We start from the raw sequence: 24,480 nt of genomic DNA, 5'->3' as shown, positions 1-24,480 counted from the left end.
TGCATCTCTTCTCTATGTCTTTGGACCGACTAACCCCTCAAATCCTTGGAAAATTAGCCTTTAGAGTACGTCTGTTCGTGATATTTTGAAAGGTCTCTTTCTAAGTCTAAGTGACACTTTTTCTTTTTCTTTCCTATACTCCAACTCGTGAGATACCTCATTTCTTTATGTTTCCTAGCCGTTAAAGGGTACAAATTTTGGGCAGGGCCTTCCCAAACTTAAAGGGGTGCTAACTTTGGGTGGAGTCTCCTAAGGCTTAAAAGGGTGCTACCTTCTGGCGGATTCTCCCCGTATAGTTCGTTATTGGAAATATAGAGCTTATCAGTTTTTTCCGGCAACTGGAAAGAACGTATACGTGTGCGAAAGAAAAACTGCAAGCAAAGCGAGGGGGGAGTGACAAACCTTTGAAATGCCATGAAGTCTTTCCATAAGCTACATTCATATCAGCTCAGTTCTGATGTAGCTCTGATATTAATTTTAACCCGATTCATTTTCCTCAGAGGGTCAAACATCATAGAGAACATGGTTACCATGATGGAAAAACACGCCAATCATTTGGAACAGCTGGTAGAGGAACGAACCAGGCAGCTTAATGAAGAGAAAGAAAAGACCGAGAAAATTCTCTACCGGTTACTCCCCCCGTAAGTAGAATGTACAACTAAAGTAAGAGGCAGTTCCAGTCAAGCAGGTTTGAGTGACTGAAGTAAAATTAAACTCAGAGAATGATCATATCTGGCAAGTTGTAACAAATGGAAACAGAAACAGAAACAAGCCAAGCAGCCCTGTCCCTACGGTTCCGAAGAAAGATATTATCATCTTATTACCTTACTTAGGTGTACAAAGTTACCAAATCTCTAAGCGTCTGAAATCATGTGAATGCAATTTCTGTTCATTTGTCAATCTTAACATAATTTTTCAAAGCACTCGCCGAATCAAATCTTTCTTTCAATACAAGGACCGTCTAAATCGTTCACAGAAATCTAAGGTCATTTATAAAGCTGCTTGCTGGGACTGCAGTGACTTTTACATGGGCAAAACAAAACGACGGCTTCATGATAGGAAAACGGAACATTTCAGGGCTCTCACTAAGAATGACCTCACATCAGCCATTGCCGACCATATAAAAGCCACAGGTCACAACATCAAGTGGGATCATTTTGATATTCTAGCTTCTGGTAAAACAGATTATCATTGTAAAATTAAAGAAACTTTTCTCATCCAAGAACTTAAGCCGGCTCTTAATGTAAACGTCAGCAGTGAGAAGCTGATACTTTATTAATAAGTTTAGGCGTTTATTGTTTTACTGTTAAGAAACAGATGTTTCTTAATCTCGTTTCCAGACCCCTTATTTACATTTCATATATAGTTTTCAAAAATTGTAACGGTCTTTATTCCACTTTTGAAAATGTATGTTGCGTAGCATACGAAACGTCAAGTTATTAAAATGCGTAAGTTTAATATGTTTATCACCGCTATTTGTGTTTTATTCCACGTTAAACTACGATGGCCCAAGAACAAAAGCCTTTATGATATAAATGGATATACGTTTTGAACAGGCAGCAAGGATTTCAAAGTTGACTCCTGATTTCGCCGCCTTGACACCAGGTTATGTAAGCTATTTCAATGGATTACTCGTAAAACGTAATCATTGGCCAATCATAAATAACTAGTGCGTGTAGTCGGTGCGAAGCGCGGGAAAACGTGTGTGAGCGAGTGACGATTAGTTTTGGTTCTTCTTCTGATTGGTTAAGAAAATTGCGCGAGCTTTTTTAACCGATCACAAGACGTGGTAATGCAAAGCCAAAGCATAGCTAATCACTTTCGACACAGGCAAGTTAAAAGCTCTCTTTAGTAACGCTTTATATATCTGTCTTTAGTTTGGTAGCGGACCAGTTAAAAACTCATAACTCTGTGCAGGCCGAGGGTTTTGAAGAAGTCACCATCTTCTTTAGTGACATTGTTGGATTCACAAAGCTGGCGTCAGTTAGTACTCCACTGGAGGTATGTTGTAATGCACTTTGCGCAAACTTGATAAATATTCTTCACTTAATATTGGTTGAAGTTAAAGTACCCTTAAGTTCCCATTGCAGTTTCTTCACTCCTTGGGGCTGGTCTGTCCCTGAAGAAATGTTGTACCTATTATAAGAATGTCATCTTTGGTATACTGGGCCGCGGGTTGTTCTAAAGCCGGTTAACGCTAACCCAGGATTAAATAACAACCTATGTATTAATTTTTCTTGTATAAAAATGTTTTTTCACTTCTTATGCTTTGTGTAGTTTGAGATTATTTGATTCAAAAGGAAAAACAATTGAAACAGATAACTTCAGAGAAAAGTTACGAAGCTGAAATCAAAGTTCTTGTTAATCCTGGGTTAGCTTAATCGGGCATTAAACAACTTGGCGCTGAGCTTTAAATCAATAATTTGAGTTGAAAATTAGTCTCTTTCACATTTTCATTCTAAGACGAAAACGCTGCCATTAAAAAATGAAAGATTTCATGTCGTGCACATTTTCCTTTTGTTACAGATTGTGGACTTTTTAAACGATTTATACGTATCATTTGATGAAATCATCAGTCGTTTTGATGTTTACAAGGTAAGTTTGCTGAGTAAGTGTAAGGCGTGAAAGGTAAAGTGCAAGTAAAGTCTTGGGCTCTATGACTTTCGTTTCCAATCTTTCCACGTACAGTGTAATCACACTGCAAACGTAAGCTTTCAACTATCACCAACTGCTTATCTGTTCCAACGCTTGCAGCTTATCTTGTCTTGGTTGACCTGTAACGTATGTTGAGAAAATCGGCTCCCTATTTTTGGCAGGTGGAGACTGTCGGTGATGCATACGTGGTTGTCAGCGGTTGTCCCAAGTTGAACGGGATCAAACACACGAGTGAGATCGCGAGCATGGCTCTGGAACTCCTCAGTCACATGGTTGTATTTCGCGTGCGTCATCTTCCCGACCATCAGCTGCAGCTGCGCATTGGCATCAACACGGGTAAGGGTTGCGGTCATCTTGGTCAGCGGTTTAGCAGGCCTTGACTTCCTAGCTACTTTCTGAATGTAGCTGTTTTCGTGTTTGGACCAGTGGGAAACGGTGGGTGGGAGCTTTGTGGTAGCAATATTAAAAGAGACTACGTAAAAACTTATTTACCTTGTTTTTATAGGTCCCGTGGTAGCAGCGGTTGTTGGAGTGACCATGCCTCGCTTCTGTCTTTATGGCCATGCTGTCAACATCGCTTCCAAAATGGAGAGCACCTCCTTGCGTAAGTATTCACCGTGTAACTGATCCTAAGAACGCACTCATGCATGTATAGAACACGCTTAGTTGTTTTACTTTTAATAATACATTTAGAAAAATTACTCGATTCTTAATGGCTAAAAAGGAGAGCAGTTTTCATGTGACACCAGTGCAAATTTGAAACATGCACCACCTTGGAACGCTTTAGAAGTAGGGTAAGGGTATTCCACATGGCTCTCAATAGGCCATATTCACGATAGCTGCCACGATGGTTTCCATTTTGTTGTACAAAGTACCCACGCGATCTTGCAGGGGAAAAACATGGGGAGGCTGCTAGTGCACGTTGATGCCGTGAATTTGGTTCATTTATTGAAATATTGTTGCAGCTTTACGTATCCACGTGAGCAACGAAACACATTTACGGTTGATCGAAGTTGGAGGGTTTTACATGGAGGAAAGAGGACAAGTTCAAATTAAGGTACGAAACAACTGGTAATGACTTTCAGACTTCTTGCGTGCCTATGCAGGTCTAGCAGGTCTATATTTTTAGTCCAGGGCCCCTCTGGATATCAGCCTCGTCGCTGAATGGGCCACCCTTTACCTTTACCTTCACCTTCACCTTCACCTTCACCGTCACCTTCACCTTCACCGTCACCTTCACCGTCACCTTCACCGTCACCTTCACCGTCACCGTCACCGTCACCGTCACCGTCACCGTCACCGTCACCGTCACCGTCACCGTCACCGTCACCGTCACCGTCACCGTCACCGTCACCGTCACCGTCACCGTCACCGTCACCGTCACCGTCACCGTCACCGTCACCTTTACCTTATCAGCAGAGCGAAATCATCTTTTAAAGAATACATGCGTTCCCTCTACCTATATTCTCATTATCCATCTCTTGATATTGATTTCATAAAGAGAAAATAGATGCTGGTCAGGCTTGGTATTTAAAAGGACTATGCAATTAACATATTGTACCGTTTCCACACGCTAAAGTTGTACGTACTATGATAAATTATGACAACCATCATATCTTACAACTTACTGCTGGTTTTCTCTTCCTTCTTAAAAACGAAACAAACGTACAGTACAATTGTAAACGTTAATTTTTCTGCCTGCTAACAAGAATTTAAACTTGTAGGTTTCTGTACATTGGTCAAACAAAGGAACACCAACAAAAAAAAAGTTGTTAAACAATGTCAAAATTTCATTAGAATGTTAACTTTTATTATCTATTTCCATTCTCTTGTGCTAGCGGTTTACTGCATTTCAGTTGACATAATTTCGCTGCGTTTTTTTCTTTTGACAGAGGCAGGGCCTGGTGACTACCTACTGGTTGGTTGGTAAAGAAGGCTTTGACAAAGCCTTACCCGACCCCCCACTGGACGTCTCCGAACCTCTGTTTGAGACACTGGATGTCTACTACGCCAGTTGAAATTGACACCAGACTGTCCAATAAATAATGAAACTGTTGAAATATGAGTAAACCTGTTTGAGAGGAAACATTAAAAACTGGTTTAATCTCCTGGCTAGACCGCAAAACAGTTCTGATTTTAGAGCGCATTTGTTGACGAAACATGGCACCCGAAAAGAGTCTGGGATGGGTGGGGGATTATGAGTGGGACTAGATACTGCACGCGGTGCAGAAGATTGTTTTATAGTCTTGTCATGAGATGAGCTGGAAAGAGGGTTTGGAAACAAAAAGTGTCGTAGCTATGAAATATAGAAAACATGGCTACAATGTTTCGTATGGCTTTTCTGTGATCTCAATTTGACTGATCTGCAATGACTTTTATGCATATGTAACTTTATGTAAATTTTAAGTTCAGGTGTCATTTCAGTGAAGTTACTTGCACTTACAGTTAGGTAACTGATTAATCAAGCTTTAATTCATGAAGATGAACGTCTGACGTCATTCACATAAAGAGCCAATGAGCTCAGAGAATGAGTAGTATTGAGCAAAGTTAGAACATGCTCAATATTCTATCATCGTTTCCAGGCCCTTTCTGGTTCTACAATCAAACTTTTCGTTGGGCCCTCATATCAAATTTCTTGACATCTATAACGTGAGAGCCAACACGTCAAAGCTTATAAAGTAATGGCTAATCAATTTCTAATGTGAGTATCTTCCGTGCATGTAAAAACATTTCCCGAGCAAATAAAGCTTGTTGTTATCGATACTGTTATTGTCAAGAACAAGAAGCAGAAAATACATGCAGTTAGTCCATATTTTCACAATAATTGCGGAAATTCTCGCGCGCTCATCGGCTAATTTTCATGATTAAAAACTGACTCATTAAATAATGCAATTCGAGAGTTCCTATTAGCTTAACCATCATGGGTTATGAGCCATTACATAATAATCAAATGAATGGGCGCGCTCTGATTGGTCAATCAGCCATGGTTTATTGCTGGTTTTCAGTGTCACGCCATTCAAAATAGATCAGAATAAAAATCAAAACCGTTCAATAGATAAAGTCCAGAATCTGGGAAATGAAAGAAGGTAAATATGCAAAGACTCTCGTCAAAATTCTGGTCACAGCAATTTTTCTTATGCAAGATATGCGGAGAAATTTTTTACCCAAATTTATAGCGATTTGTATTGAGACGCCATGCTGGTGCCCATCCGTATGGACACCAACATGGCGGCCGCAAAACCAACAGAAACATCTGTCAGTGAGTTTTGCTGCAAAAGCGTGAATTTATTCCTCGAGAAACTCTAAAACATTAAAATAATACTTTTTCTAAGACATAAACTGTTCAGATAGCCAAATTCCCCGAAATAAGTCACTTTTTAACCATCATGACTCCGTCATGTAAATGCCGCGTCACGCAAAAGTTTCGAAATTCAAGCGTAGTCTATCACAAAACCAAGAACCCATTCGGAGCGAACATTTGTGTAAATATTAGTTTTCAGCTGCTCTTATACATCATTAACGTAAAATCTCAGGAAGATCAATAGTTTTGTAGTTTGAATTTTAGTGACGTCATGTGAAAACCAGCTATTGTGCCAGTAAACACATCGAAATTTCGCGGGTCTTCTGAATTATTATATAAAAGCAATAGACCACAAGTTTTTATGGTTTATAGGCTGATAAACCACGCGGGATGTTGGAAGAACACTCGAAGAATTCGTAAATCGCGAGCCGCACCTTCCTCCCCACCCTTACAAATTTATGGCTGAAAGATTAAGTTATACTATGGCAATTTGTTTCGGCTTTCTTCCAACCTACAGTTTATTTAGTTTACAGTACAGTTTAGTTCAGAAATGATTTCGATTAATTTCTCTAGGACGCTTAAGTAACGTTCTGTGTAGCCTTTCCAAGCTCAACTTACTTTGCCGCTGACCCAAACTGCAATGTGCTGACGGTCTCGCTAGAGGACTGACGTAGATGAACAAACGTACACACCTTACCGTCTCCCCCTGGAGAACTTTATAGACTTCCGGTAAGGCTCAAGCAATTACGCCGGATAAATTTGAAAACAAGCAGCTTTATTTGTACTCGTTTAGGCCTACCGTTCACATAAGCCGTCATAAAATAACGAGGCTTTTCGTAAACGCCCTTCAAACCGGAGGAATTTGAAAACGCCGGCTGTGCGTTTTCCTTAGGACGAAAAACATTTTGAGAACGGAGCTGTTCGTAAACGATGGCGTCACGATATTCATGTGATTTCCCTGCCCAAGTTTTCCTCAAACACAAATCCCAAATGACCATGACCAGTGATTGTTGCGTTTTCGAATTTCACCAGCGTAGTGTGGACGAAAAACTTTGATGCGTTTTCGGAGTGAAAACGCCGTTTTCAAATTTCTCCGGCGTAGTGTGGACGGTGCTTTAGTCTTGCAACGACGTTACACTACGCCGGAGAAATTTGAAAACGCACAGGAGCCATAATTGGGGACCCCGATTATGACTCCTGAAAAGCAACAATAACCGGTCATTTTAGATTTGTGTTTGGGGAAAACTCGGACAAGGTTAAATCACGTGATTATCGTGACTTCGTCATTGTCGAACGGCTCCGTTTTCAAAATGTGTTCCGTCCACACGAAAACGCACAGCCGGCGTTTTTACATTTCTCCGGTTTGAAGAGCGTTTTCGAAAAGCTCGATCCGTTTTCGGTGGCCTAACCGCAGAAATAAAGCTGCGTTTTCAAATTTCTCCGGCGTAGGGTGGACGGTTTCCAATTGTACTTGTGTTACGAAATTTACAAGATCTGTAACCCACGTGCAAAGCGGTTGTTCTCTTCATTAAACCTTTTGTTTGCGAAGGTTTCGTTGCCTTTGCCGTCTTATAGTTTAATTTGAGTTCGCTCATTTTTCTCACAACACGTTTCCGAACAGATTTTGAGAAAGGCTCAATTCTAATAACCCTTAACTAGCACTAGCACTGTTCTCTTTTCAAGCCACAACAATATAAAAGAGTTAAACCGGTTAAAATGGTAAGGAAAGGGACCGAGTGAGTCAGGCCCGGTTCATACGTCGCATTTCTGCCGTGTCGAATTCAATTCAACGAATTAAATTCGACAGAAATTCGACGTCTGAGTCGGCTGCCGCATTTCTGCCGCACGTTCGACTGGTCTTGTCGCATTATCCGACAGAAACGCGACACCGATTCAGACGTCGAATTTCTGCCGTCTCGAATCTAATGCATACATTATGTTAATGTATTGAGCATGCGTAAATGTTTTCCCGCCAAAGAAAAAGAAGAAACTTGGCCGTTCTCGACCCGATACGATGCAACCTGAACATATTGCAACACATACTGCTCCGTTGTCAGCCTTCCCCCTCTCCTTCCATTGGCGGACAATTTTTAGAAAAATTAAAGTCCTTCGTCGCTCAATATTTTCGTCCGCCGTATTGAATATTCTACGTTTAAAACATTTTCCGCTGGCCGACATACCCGACAGTATAAATTCTGAATTAAGTGCGACACAAGTGCGACGTATGAATCCACAGTCGCATTTCTGGCGCACTTAATTGAATTGAATTCGACACGGCAGAAATGCGACGTATGAGCCTTTGACTCACGCTGGCATGCCGCTTCACAGGAGCGTGACTTTTTTGCGTGACAGAACAATGATAATTATGAACGCAAGATTAAACGGTCATTTTGGATTTGTGTTTGAGGAAAATCACATTATTATCGTGATGCCATCGTTTTCGAAAAGAAGGTCTATTCTGGACACCAGAAGGGAAAAGACAACGGGGAAGGCCTAGAACAACCTGGAGGAGGCCAACGGAAAAAGAACTCGGGACCATACACTTGACCTGGAGTGAAATCCGGAAGGCGGCACAAGATCGTCCGCGCTGGAGAGAGACTGTGAAGGCCTTGTCAGTCCGATGGCGCGATGAGGACTGATGGTGATCGTTTTCGAAAAGCTCCGTTTTAAAATGTTTTCCGTCCTCACTATAACGCAGAGCCGTCGTTTTCAAATTCCTCCGGTTTGAATAGCGTTTTCGAAAACGCTCCGCTTTCGTGACGGATTAGTGTGGACGGTATGCCTAATCGGCGAAATAAAGCTCCGTTTTCAAATTCCTCCGGCGTAGCGTGGTCAGGGCCTCACTTACTGATCAATTTAGCTATACGACTGTAAAATTGATTGCACAATCGTGTACGTGATTGTAATGTAAATTAACTGTAATGTTGGGAAACAGCAGTCTGTGCTACAAAGGTTTTATAACGGTTGCTTCGTTACGTAAGAGATGCTCGTTGTTGAATTCATTTGCTAATTTACGCATTCTTTACAAGATAGAAAACAGGGAGGCCTCGAAAAAACCTGATCATGATACTTGGGTCAAGATTCTCGAGACTTATGATTTAACTAGTATCCCCAGGCTCCAACGAAACGGAGAAAACGCGAGGAGCTCTGGGAAGACTTACTCTCAGCACGTTGCCGTGATCACAGGGCACGTGCATCCAGCCGTACGACCGCACATGCGATCGTTTGGTTTGCGTGACGTGCGCCTGAACTTTATGAATTTTTCAAATTTTTTTCGGTTCAGGACAGGTTCTAAAACATTGGTCCAAGAATTAATACAAGCGTTGCGGCATCGCTTCAAGTGTTAATACTTTAGGGCAAAAAGAAAAGAACTTCCGCAGCGAGCCTAACATTTGTGAAAATGAGAAAACAAAGCATATTAAGGAACTTTGTCTGCCATGTCGTCTGTGATATAATTCAATTCAGGTGCAATTAGAACACATCCACACGTGACGATAATCTGCCCTTGGTGTTTCCAAATTTGACTTGTATGTTGTAAATTCAATTATCAATCTGCTTATCGCAAGGAAAATCATTCAAGGCAAATAATTAATTGAAAATGTTTGTAGGAAGCTTTAGGCAATGGATGAATCAAAATATTCTGCCTATTTTAGATATTTTTTTCGTATTATTACATAACATAAATGCTGCGCGTGAAATTTCGCGTGATGAAAACCTCCCAAAGATTTTCGAGTTTATGGTAACACTGGTCACAAAAAATATATATATAAAGAGAGTCGTTAAGTAGAAGTAGGAAAACAGTTGTTGAGATCGAGTTTAATTTGATAGCGGATTTTTCATACAGCAAAGTCACGATTCTTACTACTAGTATTTTACAAGTGCAACAGAGCAACATCATTATTATTTATTCACAACTGTTCAGCAATGACCTTTTCTTCGCCATAAAAAGACTAAATATATATAAGACGGAATTTAAATGAAGAAATTGATTCTAGAGGTGCGTGGGTTAAAAACGTTTCCAGAAAGAAATGATGTGCTCTCAAGGCACACCGGGTATCAACAATCACAAAGTTATTTATAACGTGCCTTCTCGTTCTTGCCAAAGAAAAATAAATACTTACTTTGCATTATGGTGATATTAAATTTCAGTGAAAGTTTTCCTTTCAGAAACATTTGGACAATTCAAAACGTTTGCACGTTTTCCGCGAAGCGGTGCCCTGATGTTCAAAGATGGCGAAGTTATGTAATCAACGGAAAGCAGCGAAAACTTCGCATACTTTCGCGATTATTACAGAAACGCCAACACATCAATCTGACTCAGTCGCTCTTCGACTTAACAGTAAGAATAAATAGTTTGTAGTCACAGAATCCTCCACGATCTGCCGACTGTTCTGCTTTGAGTAAGGCACTAGTTTGTTCGTATCTACCTCGCGTAATCGTCTCTCCATTTCGATAACTTGCAATACAGTTGGTGTACGGGGTATGACTCTCCCTGCGAGTGTAAAGTCTTTCTCTTTCGCATGAAGAGCTTGAAAATCAACCTGGTGCACATCTGTATAACTTGCCCCTTGTACCTTCCCAAAGGGAGTGATCAGTTCCACGTCTCGTAGAACGGTCATGAATTCATCGATGTCCATGTATTTATCTTTGTCCAGAACTTCATTCGTTGTACGACTCACTCCTTTCGTCGAGATGTTATCTCCAAGCTTACACTCGTTTGAGTGGTCTTCCATCGGTGTTAGGCTAATCTTGACTGATCTCCTCTACGCTCTGAAACAGTCTGTTGTAATCTGAACGGCAGGTACACGAAGATTTTTATTGAGGCAACCCATGTCAGGTCACGTTTTCAAGCGCTAGCGTTAAAATTATATAAGTAGACACGCGACAGGTTACGTCACGCTATTCTCAGCGGGGATCTGCGAACGTAACTTTGCCGTACGCCGCGCCGCTCATTTTCATTTGACGTTTCCGAGGTCTTAGTTTAGTTCGGGCAAGAACATCAAAGAACTTGACGTTTTACAGAGCTATATTTCGGCAGGGGTCTTCGTTGTGCCAGAGAACGTTTCCCAGCTTTTGCGTTTCGTGACATTAAAATGGCGTTCCGAGAAGGCTGTCACGGACGTCAAAAGATGACTTATCTCTAAGTTTTGGCCAACTGAAGAGTCCTTATACATTAGACGAAGTATTCATTTCAAAGGGTCAGGGCTCTTGAATAACAGCTTGTCGTTGCAATAACAAATCTCAAAGACATTCAGATGTTCTGTTACTCACGTTACAGTACATGGCACCCACAGAAGAGGCGTGTCAGTGTTTATATGTTCCAAATATAACGAAATGTATGCGAATATTGAAGAGTCTTAATATCGTAAACTTATATCGAGTAACGTCTATGTTAAACTCAAAATAAACGTAAACCTACCTCAGTTGTTGTGTATTGTCGTTTATGGGTGATACAACGTGTAGTAACAGTCAACACCAAACCCACCAAATCGCTCAAATTGGCCATTTTGAGCCCCAGAAACAATAATACACAACAATTTACTGGTTATGTTTAAAGCCGGAAATGGAACCGTGATCGATTTTAAGTGTAATGGGTCATTTAACCACCATTTTTGCACCAAAAACTGCTCACATTTTTTTAATTACATGTAGCTATGTCAGAATGGGATTGATGTCCAAAACAGACAGTTGTGCAGATAGATCTATCCTAGCTATCAAGAATATCTATTGAAGCCTAAATTGATGACGTCACAAGTGGTACAAAGTGCATGACCCCTCAGTGAACAAAAATGTACAATTGCCAGTTAAAGAGTTCATTATCGGGAAGAAGACATTACATTGAAGTACCTGTTCAGAGAGTTTGCCCTTATTTCTGCCATAATTTTCACAACCGTTTTCAAATATTTTACGTTTTATTTCAAAAACAGGGGGGTGGCTAGCCACCCAATCCACCCTTCTGAATCTGCCCCTGGGAAGATGGGAAAGGGAAAATGGGGGTAGATGTGGGTGTGGAGGGGTGGGGGGATGGAAATTTTTCAAGTTTTCGCCTTCCCTATACCCTGAAGTGCAGGTTACCAGTATATGATTGAGCTCTCACCCCTTCCCCACAATAGATCTGCCAAGTGGTCAGCATTCAAAGTGTGGTAATATGTTATTGATCTAAAGATCATGTGTGCATTTTTCCACAACAAATATACATGTCAGCCCAGAGCAGAGGTTTCATTGTTACATTGTCAAGCTTTTGAGGAAATAAAAATTATGATTTGTAAATTTACTGCGATGATCATTCTTCACCTTCATCTGCAACCGCAGTTCAAATATGAATTATTTCATATATACTTCACATCAGAACAGAAACTATCAGGCTCAGTGGAGTGTTAGAAGAGTTTTCATGCATAATGTTGGAAATGTAGTGAAATACTGTCTTGATTGTTTGAAACATCTTTTCAATCAAAACTAAAACTAAGGAAAAAACAGAGAAATAAAATCGTATGAATCCATGCCAGTTAAGATCAGATATCCAAACATCATCATAGTTACGATTTCCCTTTGTTCTTTGATGAGTTATTGATTAGTTTAGGTTAGGTTAGGTGCTTCATTACGATATCCAAACACTGAGTCTGCAGAAGAGAGTTGAAAATACAACAATAATTTTAAAATCAATTTTAAAAAATCAATTTACTACTCAATCATTTATTAGTATCTAGCAGTTTTACATTTTTACTACTTAGACATTGTAAATCAGTCATATTTATAGGTTGTATGTAGTGATTTTAATTAATTTCCTTTTTGTGTTTATTTAGAGGGCCATTAGTTTATCAGTTTTGTTACTGTCAAATGTTACCCTCTCCAATAAAGTCTACTACTACTACATACAGCAGAGTATTTTTGACAAAATTTGAGGTGTTTGGATAGCCGAGGAGACACTGTCTTGAGTGTTTGATAGACAATGTATCTTCTTAATTGAAACAAAAACTAAGGAGTAAACGGAAAACTAAAATCATAAAAACCTACGCTAATTAAGACCAGGTATCCAAACCTCCTTCACAGTAGTGATTTTCATTTAACTTGATGAATTATCAATGAGTTTGAAAAGGAAGAAAAGAGATTTCTTTCACTTCACCAGTTCTTCAATAATATGGAGTAACTAGGACTATTGCAGCTACACCCCATATGGGTGGGAAGGAAGTCCATTTGCTATATACATGTAAATTTTGTTGTTGTTGACCAGTGTTGTTGCTGTTTATTTTTTTTTTTTCACTTTTCCTCTTCATCGCTGCTCCAGGAGTCTTGATAAGGATTGACAACTTGATCTGCAGCCCTAGCAACAGCCTCAGTTGATTGACCTTCCTTTTTATCTCCAGTGCGGTTCATTTCAGGAAGCCATATCAAGAGATTTGTATCGTTTGCTCCACTAAAAAGAGCTTGAAAATGTTTATGAAATGTGCAACAGTTTACATTATTGTAATGACCAGTGAGAGTGGCTATATGCTTTCCTGTCTCAATTTCAAACACCTCTATACTGCTACCAGATGGAACAAAAGCCACTTCCCTTGTAGTTCCACTGGATAGGCAAAGTTTAACAGATTTCCGACTGGGATTGTGGACACGCCCAAAATTTACCAGGGTGTTCTTGCCAGTGAACGTGTCCCACAATCTTAAACGATCATCTGTCCCATAAGTCAATAAATACAATCCATCAGGTGAAAAGGAAATACCATTCACGTGACCGTTGTGAGCTGTGTTTATAGTTGATGATCTAGAGCCGCCTTTACCATTGTGCTGATCCAGCGAGAGGATGCTTCCCACTGCTTTACGCACATCCCACAAAAGTACTTTATTGTCACGGCTACCGCTAGCTAAAAGGTAGTCATTCCTTGGTGACCAGGCCAGTGAAATGACTGCCCTCGAATGCCCTTTTAAAATATGAATCGCAGAACCTGATTTCAAATCACAAAGGTACACTCTGGAGTCCTCACACGCCGTCGCCACCAGACAATGTTTCTTGGCATTCTTTGGCATTTGATGATGGTAAACCATTCCTTCGAGCCGAAAGTTCTCAACAACTTCGAGTGCATTTGTATCCCATACTTTGAGTGTCGAATCGACTGAACTGGATAAAAACATGCCAGTGTCATTTGGGTACCACTGTACAGTTTCCACACTGAGTTTGTGACTGTCTTTCAAAGTTCTTTCCACCGTAGCAACTGACGTGCATTTGAATGTGTCTTGGTAAAAACATTCCTCTATATCGTGAATGGCTATTTTTCCATTTGAACCCGAAGACAACAGATATTTACCTTCGTCTGTGTCGATGTCAACACAGTTTATCCCCGATTTATGTACCTGTTCCATTTCGCCATTGCGACTCAGTTTCACGGATCGCACTCGTTTCGTTCGCTCAGCTTGGGGAAGAAGAAACGCAGGAAGTGTGCCTTGCTCTCTCATGTAAAAGGAACGAAACATTTTACGCTGAAAATATATCACACATGGTTTAGCTGCCACAAGCAAAACGAAAATTGCCGATGAAGCAAAATCAACCAGGTTTCGCATGTCACGTGGCCGATTGGGAGACTGGGATCGAAAACAAACCAACATGGTGGTCGATAATTGAGAATTTTGGCTCCAGAAACATAGTTAGGCTTATTTGTTTTTTTTAAAGGAAGGGGATGCCTCTTTGTTGTAAGATCTGTGGCAATAAAGCCATTTTAAAGCGACCAAAAACGGTAAGTTGCGTTTGGTACGACACTAATTCAAAAAAGTCGCTTTTGAATTGAAAGATTGACTTACAAAATTATTGCATCACAAACTAACTAGGTGAATTTTGGGGGCATTTGACCGATAAGATAGTTTTTTTAACAACTGATTTTGCTCAAGGCTTTTTTAAACGTTGTTAGATGCCATAATCTTAAACCTTATTTTAGTGATACGTTTTTTGGTGCCTACTGAGCACTGTTCAGGAAAGATTGTTCAATGTGACACTCTGGGAATCGATTTTCTAATTGAATCATTTTGGATCATGTGTACTTAACGCATCTGTAGGTTGAGTATCAGTCGATACTATTGGCAAAGTATCAGTCCACATTAAAACTGACACTTGATCGACATCTGGACTGATACTCGGTTATGTTGATGGACAATCAGTCGAGGGTCCCTTGCAATGTTCTTCAGCTTGGTGGACCATTGGTTGCCATTATTGGTCGACATATTATAATACAGTCAGTATGTCAGTTGACACTCGGTTGACACTTCAACTGTTACTGTTATGATCAGATGTCAGGAGTATACCAGTCAACTATCAGTGGTATATCGTGTCTTATTAATCATTATTTCTCCTGTAATGGTTTGAAATGTCAGCCATCTCCTCCCCCTAACTCACAGAGCTTGAGGGTGCAAAATAACAGTCTCTCTAGCCTCAGTGCCCATATGGGGAAAGCCAGAGTGGCATAAGAGTATCAGCCAAGCGTCATAGAGTATCGACCAAGTGTCAGTGGCTTATTGACCAGTATCAGCCAACTTGTGTCAGTTGAGAGGTGACCGATGTTGGTCAATATATCAGCAGATACTCTATCAACATGTTGACAGACACTCCAACAGATACTCGGTCCGCAGCTGCCTTAAGACACATTATCCTCATTTTTGAGAGACCATTGCTACTTCTAGATATATTTTTAATGTGTTCGTTATGTATGCATTAGTAATTTTGTTGTTTTTGAAACACTTTACGATAGGGTGATGCTTTGTGTAAGGAGTGCTTTTATGTTGTATTTGAGACTGAGGTCCACCACACAATAATCTCAAATAAACTCTTTACAAAAGGACAAGTTGTAGCTATTGGTGCATCTGGTGGAAAAGGTAATGCGTCAACCTGCTACTGATATTATGCTCCTTCTTGTAAAAGGCTCCTTGTAAGAGGTCCTATTAGGGTAAAATTCTGACCTACATGGACATGTATGAGACAGTGTTGATGTGGTCAAGGCTGATAAAATGATTATGAACAGCATAACTTGTGTTAAAATGCTGATGGCAATGTGGGGATGTTCTGAAAAGGTTTGAATTTCATTATCATACAGCATGTAGGGGGGTGAGGGAGGGGGGCATGCATAACCTACCTACATAAACATGTAACTAATCTCCCAAATGAGGATACCCTTCTTGAGGATGCCTTTCATAATACATGTGTGTATAAATGGAGATTACTTGCAGGAATGCGGTTGAAAATACATGTACTACGCTGGCTTTTTAACAAGCTTTTAAGCTTGATGCCTGAAAGCTACTTTCCGCTGACATTTTAGCCTGTGATAAGTTCATTGAAAGGTGCATGTTATTGTCCAACCCCTCCTCTGAATAATCCATTCCTTAACTCCAGCAGCTGTCATTTACTAAGCTCATGAAGAAGTTATCACAATACTGTAACTGTTGTTTTTGTTTCAGATTCCACTGTGTTGGCTTATGTACTTAAAAAACTCAATGAAGAGTATGACTATGGGTTAAAATTGATTCTATTGTCTGTGGATGAGGGAATAACTGGTTACAGGGATGATTCATTGGAGGTACATGTAAAGAGCAAAACATATAATTTTATACATATATCAATGACACGATAATCATGGTGACTTTGGCAACATTTGAGCTCTAAACAGTTGTTAAATTATGATGAAGCACTGCTACTCATACGAAAATAGCTGGCACTTAACCAACATGAAGTAAATGAATTCTTGATGGAGGATTAAAGATATTGAAATGCGTAGAGCCCTAACAGAATTTGAATGCTGGATATCAACTTATTTTGAAGCCACACACTGGGAGCATTTGCACTACAAGTACCTTATTCTCACTAAATTTTGCAATTTTTGCGATTTTGAAAAAATCGTGAAATTTAATACTCACAAAATATAGGACATGTGAGGATTAAATGGCAAAATTTAATACCTATATACAGTAATATCAATTAACTAAATGAAATTCAAGCTGTTATTTCATCACTGTTATTCCAACATGTCTCAGCTTCATGTTTAGGAGTTTGTTGTTTGGTTTGTTTGTTTTGGTCTCACTGTCAGATCCTCTGCTGCTAAGTTCTTCAAAATCTCAATTGTACTGTCATCAAACTTTGTCACACTTTGTTATGTTTGCTATTGTTTACAATAACGATCATATTAATTATGTTGTTACAGTTCTGAGGTCAACGCTACATATTAAAGAATTGAAAAAAGTCCGGAAATTTAGTACACTCCAATTGTAATTTCCTCTGAAGATCATGAAATTTAATACCTGCAAAATATGGCGCTTGACTTTTCGCAAAATTAAATACTCACGAAATTTAGTGAAATAAGGTAGCATGTGAAATAATGCAATATTACTGTGGAATCTGGGTTAAGCTATAGAATTCCAACCCAACCACCATGTTAGCCAATGCGTCAGCTGACACAAGACCAATACATCACCAACACCCTACCAATGTGGAAGTCATACATGTATTTTACTTCATATGCATCGAAAGGCAGTGAAATGACAGAATGCATTTGTTTCACAACAGACAGTGAAGAGAAATGAAATGCAGTATGAGTTACCACTCAAGATTGTTTCGTATGAGGTAAATATGATTATTTCTTCATGGTGACAAGCTAGATAAATACTAGTAAGTCTGACTAATATTACTGTACACATGAAGTGATACACTTGCCATTCACTCCACACCTTCGTACTTTTGAGATTTAGATAATTGATAGAGATTTAATAATTTGAAATTTCAAGAAAGAAACAGTTACCCTGTATTGGTCATTTTAAAACCAAGACCCATTAATCAAAGCCATTTAAATGTCAACAACTAAACATAAAAAGATGTCAGATGTTAATAATGCGATGATTATGTGTTCAGGAACTCTATGGCTGGACCATGGATGCTATTGTCAAGCAGATAGGACTGAAAAATAATTGTAAGTGCAGAATTCAATTTCCTTTTATTATTTCAAAGATTGATCTCAAATGACTGTTTAAACTCAATGACTAATTTAAACATTGATGTCTATACAATGTATTAATTACAATGGAGATATTTTGTACACACTACAGCATCTTGAAATCTCCCCTGGATACATGTAACTTGAACAACCATGTGCAGATTCTTCTTTCTGAAGCCCTGATCACAGGTTGTCCTTCCCCCACAGTATAGTTTTTGCATTTCTCTTGTGTTCCGAAAATTCTCATGCGCCCAGAGCTAGGGCTGCATCAGCGAAACATATACTACCTGTCCATAATATTTGCTAACCCTGAAGTTGACCCTGAAAAACGTTCAGTGTTTTTTACTTTTTAACTTTTTCAGCCTTCTAAATAGAAACTATACTACGGGTTGATTCATTTAAGAGGTCATTTAAAAATCAAGAACAAGTCGTGAGAATGATTGGACAATATTTTAACCCTTCTGAAGTACAGTGGAACACCTTTATCTAACAGCTCTTATAATCTCGGGTCAAAAGTTGTTACTTACCACTGACTGTTTCTTATCAAATGTATAACCTAATATAAATTAACTTATAGCGGAGCTCCGGCGGCCCAAAGGGCCGCCAAGCGGAGCCCCATACTCATATGGGAAAGAAAAGGAAACCCATGAGTTGATTTTCTCATGGTTACCATGGCTAGCGGTATTGCTCGTGGGCGCATACGCACGACGACGACGACAGCGACGGCGGAGTTGCCCAACATGGCGGCCATACTCCAAATAATAGGTTGACAGAGACATGCAGCCTTGGTTTACCGTGCGCTTCCTTGACATTGGACATCCATGTTATGATCAATTGACACCTGTCAATACAAGGTATCCGCTGACCAGTATCACGTGACCATATCGCGGGCTCAGGTTTACAGCTCCTCGAGGTCACGTGTTTTCTTGAAGTTGACTGCTGACCAAGCGCTGGTTATCGATTGGATCGCGGGCTCATATTGGGTTAGCTTGTTGGAAACAGGGCAGGATTGCTCGGAAGCCAATTTATGCTAACCCAGGATTAAAAGTTAATCGAATTATAACTTTTTCTTCTATACAAATGTGTTTTGCTGTTTTGTTTTGCGTATATGGTGATTATTAAAACTCAAAACAGAAGGCCAAACAATACACAGAAACCTCACCGCAAAGTTACAAAACTCAAATCAAAATTCTACCTTTTTCTGGGTTAGCTTAATCGGGCTTTGAACAACCCGGCCCAGGAGCTACGCTTTTAGGCTGGCCTAAATCCATATATTACTTCTTAACGTTGTTGAGAACTGCTGTTTTCCTGAACAACCTTTTAATTGTTTCCTGTGTGTTTTACAGGTTTCCAGATCTGTTAACAAGCTGTTAATTCTGCATTGTCATTGATGTCTTTTTTACATGCAGGTACATTTTGTGGAGTATTTAGACGGCAAGCTTTGGATAGAGGAGCAGTGGCTTTAAAGGTTGATAAAATAGTAACAGGTTGGAACAGGATTCACGCCTAGTAATTGTAATTTAAATTAGTGACTATGATTTGTCACAGCATAACATTAGGTGGAATATTGAATAATAGAGCGGTTTTCAGTTGAGTGTCGAAAGTAATTAGACAATTACTTTGGTTTTGGTTTTGGTTTTACTACAGTTCGAGATTAGCTGAGAAGTCTAATTGGTAAGTAATGGGTTTTGGTTTTGGTTTTACGACACTCAATTGAAAACCGCTCTAAAGAATTCTACATGGTAACTATTGTCATAACAAACATTTGATGTTTTCTGTGATCAAAAAATTTAATCTAGTCGCTGAACATCTGGTAACAGCACAGTACTTAAACCTAATTGTGAGCGAGTTTGTTCAGTCCTTGGTTTGTACTTTGGTGAGACATACCGACTTGATATTGCAGAATATCAGAACTGTGAGAAGGCAAGCGTTCTGACTAAGCCTAATAACATTGCGAATTTACATTTCCAGGTCACAATGCAGACGACATAGCAGAAACAGTATTAATGAACGGTAAGCCTACACATAAAGTATTTGAGATCGATATTAGAATTGATGCCTTCTTGTTAAGTGAAACCATCTGTGAAATCATATCAAGCACAGTCCACACTACGTCGGAGAAATTTGAAAAAGGCGTTTTCACTCCGAAAACGCATCAGATGTTTTTCGTCCACACTACGCCGGAGAAATTTGAAAACGGTGTTCTCAGTCTTCTCACTTAGAAACGCATCAACTTTTTTCCGTCTACACTACACCAGAAAAATTTGAATACGCAACAATCAGTTCTGGTAATAAAGTTTGAGTGCACCCTTTGGGAGGTTGATCACATGGTTATCAAGAAGTCATATTTTTTTGAAAATTCCTTTTTCAAAATGCTTTCCGTCCACACTAAAACACAAAGCCGGCGTTTTCAAATTTGGTGTTTTCTAATTTCCCATCCTTTTGATTTCTATAAGACTTTATCTTTCGCTGAAGACGATTGAAAACTTAACGTTACTTTCCTGTGTATTTTAGTTTTACGAGGGGATATAGCAAGACTTAGGCGATGTACAGCTATTGTGACGGTATGGGTTAAATATACTGTTAGTTTAAAAAAAAAAATGTACAATCATATAATATGATGTAACTGTGTTATATCGCTGATGTAAACTGCAAAAAGAACAATTGAAGAAAACTTGGGGTTTTTTTACTAGCGGAAAAAAGGAAACTGAAAAAACAACAACAACAACTAGGGATCTGTATAAATAAATATTTTTTTAAAAATTCCATTGTAATCAATTATTTATGTACTTCCAGTTCATTTTATCACTAGGGGTACGGGCGGAGGCTAGATCCTGGATGTTACACAAATTGTTTTCTGCATATGACGGACTACTTCTGTATTTAAGAAACCTCTTGCCTGTCTTTCAGATATCATACCGGCGTTATTACTTACATTGCTGATTGTCTGTTTGTTCTAGGGTACTGAGGGTGCCATTCCTCGTTGTAAACCATTCAAGTACACTTACGAAAAAGAAATTGTAATGTAAGTATTACGATTGGACTCCATTGCTCGTTTAACATCTTTTGATAAATGAAAACACGCGGAGAGTTTTATCGTACAACAGGTGATTAGGGTCAATGAAATATTTCAGGACCAACTTTGTTGTAGTTCCTGTGACCCAAACAGAAGCCCGGTTAGCCATTTTTTTTGTGTTAGAAACCCCTTTAATAAAGCCACGCCACTCTGTTGACGGTCCTGTCGAGTTGACGGAGTTCCCTTGTCTCCTCCACGCCCCAAAAAGAAACAATAAATACATTATGCACCTACCCATCAGGCCTACGTGCCACGCGTAATGGCGTTATTTGAGGAAGATTTTTTCTGCAGTTGTCACGCAAATGTGTTTTCACTTTTGGAAATTTAAACAATCTGCGAACGTCCAGGAAAGAGAGTTTTTTTTCTTAATGTCGAATGACTATTCAAAACGGTCAATTATTTTCTCGTTGTCATGGCAACAGGTACGCGTACTTCAAAAAGCTGGACTACTTTTCAACAGAGTGTATTTATTCTCCAAATGCTTACAGGTGGGTGTGCCTTGTCTTTTCCTTTTAGCCTCAAAAGCAGTTGATCTATTCTTTCCTTGCAGTAATAAAATACAAAGTAGTCAATTCTCATTACTAGCGGTGAAAGAAATGTAGGCGAATAAGTTAAGAGAAATTTGGTTTTGAGTTTGGGATTGAAAGTCTTGTATCAGATTTCGAAGTTGAAAATTATTATTTCAGGAAAAACTATTCAACTTGTTACGCAGCGTTATTGCACGAAGATTTGCATATGTTTCTTGGCCTTGACGTTAAGGCAACTAAAATGGAACTTGCTAATTAACAATTAGACCCGTAGCCCGCAAGGGCTACGGGTCAATAGCCCATGAGGCGAAGCCGAATGGGCTATTGACCCGTGGCCCTTGAGGGCGAAGGGTCTAATTGTTTTAGTATCACCCAACTAGTCGGACAGAAAAGGCAATAATAAAGTTAGCAAATGCAAGTTGAAGAAATATTTATTTGGGAATAAAACGAAAGAAAGCGTCACGCTCGATGGCGCCAATTTCGGTACTCGATGACTATTACTAATAGTCCCCTAGTAGCGTAGCCAATCAAAATGCAGGATTTGATTAGTCCACTAGTTGGGTGATACTAATGATGCATATAACCCTGACCTAAACTTCACGTCTTGCCACTGAAGGTTCTTGTTTTGACCTTCAGATACTGAATCCGTTATTACCCAAACTCTGTATAGGACATACTGAACAATTCCGTCGTTTGTTCCAACAGGGGTCACGCAAGAACCTTTCTCAAGGATTTAGAAAAAATTCGTCCAAGCTCCATCTTGGGTGAGTATTTGATTTAAGCTTTTATCTGCCTAGGAGTAAGTTGGGGACGTGCAGATTGGTTAATATTGAAGGGACTAATCTGAGAATCATTAATTAGGTCCTCAATTTACGTTCCTCGTCAAGGTACCATTCGAAGTTTGGCTGCATTTGAACTTTGTTAAGAGGCGCCATAAGCAGTTCGTGAATCAGCTAGACGTTCAAGGATTGTAAATTTGGCCCCAGTTTAAATATATATCAAACACGAAAGACCGTGTTTGACTACATTTCCAAACACCGAGAAGAGATCTATGCCAATTAAGATCAGATATGCAAACACCGTCACGTTCATGATTTGCTGTTTAAACTTGATAAATTATTAATGAGTTTAAGAAGTTTACATAAGGTACCATTTGAAGTCCGCGACTGCGCATGTCGAATGCACTCATTCGAGAGGCCTCAATTCGGTACCCAATATAAAGGTCATGTTAGGGATCTGACGTCCGAATAGCGCGGGGACGGATCGAGAAGACGAGGAAATTAGAATACTAAAGTCCTTTCACGTTCTGTATCTTACAGACATCATCCATTCCGGAGAAAGCTTGTTTGTGAAAAAGGATGTCAAGATGCCCGTTCAAGGTATCACTTACAGCCATGTTGTCTTTTTATCTCCACCTAACTCTTACTGTCAAAACGGCCATGTTAACGACTGTTCGCACCAACTTCTGCTGTGCTGGTGGAAAGAATGTGTTTAATCATAAGATCTAGCCAAGCAATTGTCGAACCTTTTCCACTTTTACTCTTTTGGAAAGTCGCCATGTCTGTCTTAAACGAGTAGTCAATGGTACGTGTCGTCATGTGATCATAATTTGTCTTCATATTGTAGGTATTTGTAAGAGATGTGGTTATATTTCAAGTCAGTCTCTGTGCAAGGCGTGTGTGCTTCTAGAAGGACTTAACAAGGGACTACCAAGGTAAAGAGCATTTCCGGTTTTGCTTTGCAGTTCAGTGTAACAAAGTCACCAATTGTGCGAGGCTCGGTAGCGTAATGGCGACTGCCTTAAACTCTGCATCATGAGGTTTTTAAACGGGTCATTGTATTGTGTTCTTGGGTAAGATGCTGTACTCTCACGGTGCCTCTCTCCACCCAGGTGCGTTGTAAGGGGTATAAGTAACAGTGATTTGTCACGACTACCTTAAAAATATCCTGGGATTTACCAGGACAAACATGCTACCTTGAATGAGTCGCTTCCAGCTCCACAGACTTTGACTGATTCTGGTAAAGACCCTGAGTAACCAGGAGTCGTTTCGCTGCACCATCGTCAATTTACTTTGACTGTACATGTTTCTAATGGCTTTTCTGCTTCTCAGGTTAGGTATCGGCAAAACAACCAAAGCTCAGGTAAGTTCCTTCTCTGTCGGTTCTTTCTTAATTGATAGATGATTTGAAAACCTGTACACTACAAAGTGATACAAATGAGAACCAGAGTGTGCAGAACAGAACTACTCAAAATTTTGACGAGGATCGGGATAGAAATAGATCATTGTCATTTGTGGCCAAACTTTGAGACGTTGGGTCACGTTCTTAAGTTTAGCTTTATGGTAGACGCAGTTAGACTGGTCTTTAAAATTCCTTTTTCAACAGATTTTGTTGAAGAATCTCGTACAATTTACAAACGTTACTGTCTTCTTTCAGTCGCTCTTACAACGGCGTCGTGCACTTTTTTCATCACCCTACCTCAAGAACTATCGCTTCATAAGTTAACAAGGGATTTTTTCACAAGTTTACAAGTAGTCGAATTCTTAATTATTTTAATTTACTTCCCTAGATCGAAGCCCTGAGCAGTACTGATGGTTCCAGTCCGCCTGTAAGTCGAGACAACTGCAGCGCTGCGACGTCTCTTGAATTTTGATACTTGTGTAACAAATAAATATAATTAAAATACAAAGACAGTATTGAGGTCTTATTCAGTCTTATTCAGTCAATATAGTATGTATGTATAGAGCGATTTTCGTGCCACTGGATAGTGATTTGTTCGGTGGATAGCGTTATCCAGCTTTCAAACAACCCGCGTCAGAATACTGAAGAGTGAGTGACGTCGTAGACAGTAGCAACTTGCAATCCGCACGCTTCAGAGGCTTTGCGTGTTCACTAAATCAACCAAAAGCCGCGTCCACTGGCCTCTGTTCGCTGAACCAATCATATTGCTCACAACTAGTT

General features: G+C 39.6%; 3 protein-coding genes across 3 annotated transcripts; 2 read left to right on the top strand and 1 right to left on the bottom strand.

Moving 5' to 3' along the window:
* Positions 1-336: 336 nt before the first annotated feature.
* LOC145481469 (atrial natriuretic peptide receptor 1-like) lies at positions 337-3,387 on the top strand. Its single transcript, XM_081459967.1, has 4 exons — positions 337-641; positions 1,878-2,001; positions 2,527-2,595; positions 2,817-3,387. Exons 1-4 carry the CDS (start codon positions 415-417, stop codon positions 3,033-3,035), a joined length of 639 nt encoding a protein of 212 aa, XP_081316093.1. The 5' UTR covers positions 337-414; the 3' UTR covers positions 3,036-3,387.
* Positions 3,388-12,796: 9,409 nt separating this feature from the next.
* Positions 12,797-14,557, bottom strand: LOC145481443 (DNA excision repair protein ERCC-8-like). The gene has a single exon (XM_081459935.1). It carries the CDS (start codon positions 14,552-14,554, stop codon positions 13,214-13,216), a length of 1,341 nt encoding a protein of 446 aa, XP_081316061.1. The 5' UTR covers positions 14,555-14,557; the 3' UTR covers positions 12,797-13,213.
* Positions 14,558-14,596: 39 nt separating this feature from the next.
* Positions 14,597-24,172, top strand: LOC145481444 (cytoplasmic tRNA 2-thiolation protein 1-like). The gene is made up of 15 exons (XM_081459936.1): positions 14,597-14,682; positions 15,688-15,811; positions 16,391-16,509; positions 17,493-17,549; positions 17,835-17,892; positions 19,326-19,403; positions 19,888-19,929; positions 20,431-20,480; positions 20,877-20,941; positions 21,415-21,480; positions 22,225-22,283; positions 22,839-22,898; positions 23,146-23,233; positions 23,631-23,661; positions 24,089-24,172. The coding sequence occupies exons 1-15, from the start codon at positions 14,626-14,628 to the stop codon at positions 24,170-24,172; spliced, it is 1,038 nt and encodes a 345-aa protein (XP_081316062.1). The 5' UTR covers positions 14,597-14,625.
* Positions 24,173-24,480: the final 308 nt, after the last annotated feature.

This window comes from Orbicella franksi, chromosome 3, assembly GCF_964199315.1.
Source record: "Orbicella franksi chromosome 3, jaOrbFran1.1, whole genome shotgun sequence".
NCBI classification, from domain to species: Eukaryota; Metazoa; Cnidaria; class Anthozoa; order Scleractinia; family Merulinidae; genus Orbicella; species Orbicella franksi.
Note: the sequence above shows the minus strand (reverse complement) of the source record. Positions and strands in the feature narration are given on the sequence as shown.

Excerpts from the sequence above, each read along its gene's own strand:
- LOC145481469 (XM_081459967.1), top strand. The coding sequence starts at position 415 with ATGAAGTCTTTCCATAAGCTACATTCATATCAGCTCAGTTCTGATGTA. Across the intron at positions 642-1,877 it reads CTCTACCGGTTACTCCCCCC|TTTGGTAGCGGACCAGTTAA; the intron begins GTAAGTAGAATG and ends ATCTGTCTTTAG. Across the intron at positions 2,596-2,816 it reads GTCGTTTTGATGTTTACAAG|GTGGAGACTGTCGGTGATGC; the intron begins GTAAGTTTGCTG and ends TATTTTTGGCAG.
- LOC145481443 (XM_081459935.1), bottom strand. The coding sequence starts at position 14,554 with ATGTTGGTTTGTTTTCGATCCCAGTCTCCCAATCGGCCACGTGACATG.
- LOC145481444 (XM_081459936.1), top strand. The coding sequence starts at position 14,626 with ATGCCTCTTTGTTGTAAGATCTGTGGCAATAAAGCCATTTTAAAGCGA. Across the intron at positions 15,812-16,390 it reads TGGTGCATCTGGTGGAAAAG|ATTCCACTGTGTTGGCTTAT; the intron begins GTAATGCGTCAA and ends TTTTTGTTTCAG. Across the intron at positions 21,481-22,224 it reads TATTCTCCAAATGCTTACAG|GGGTCACGCAAGAACCTTTC; the intron begins GTGGGTGTGCCT and ends TTGTTCCAACAG.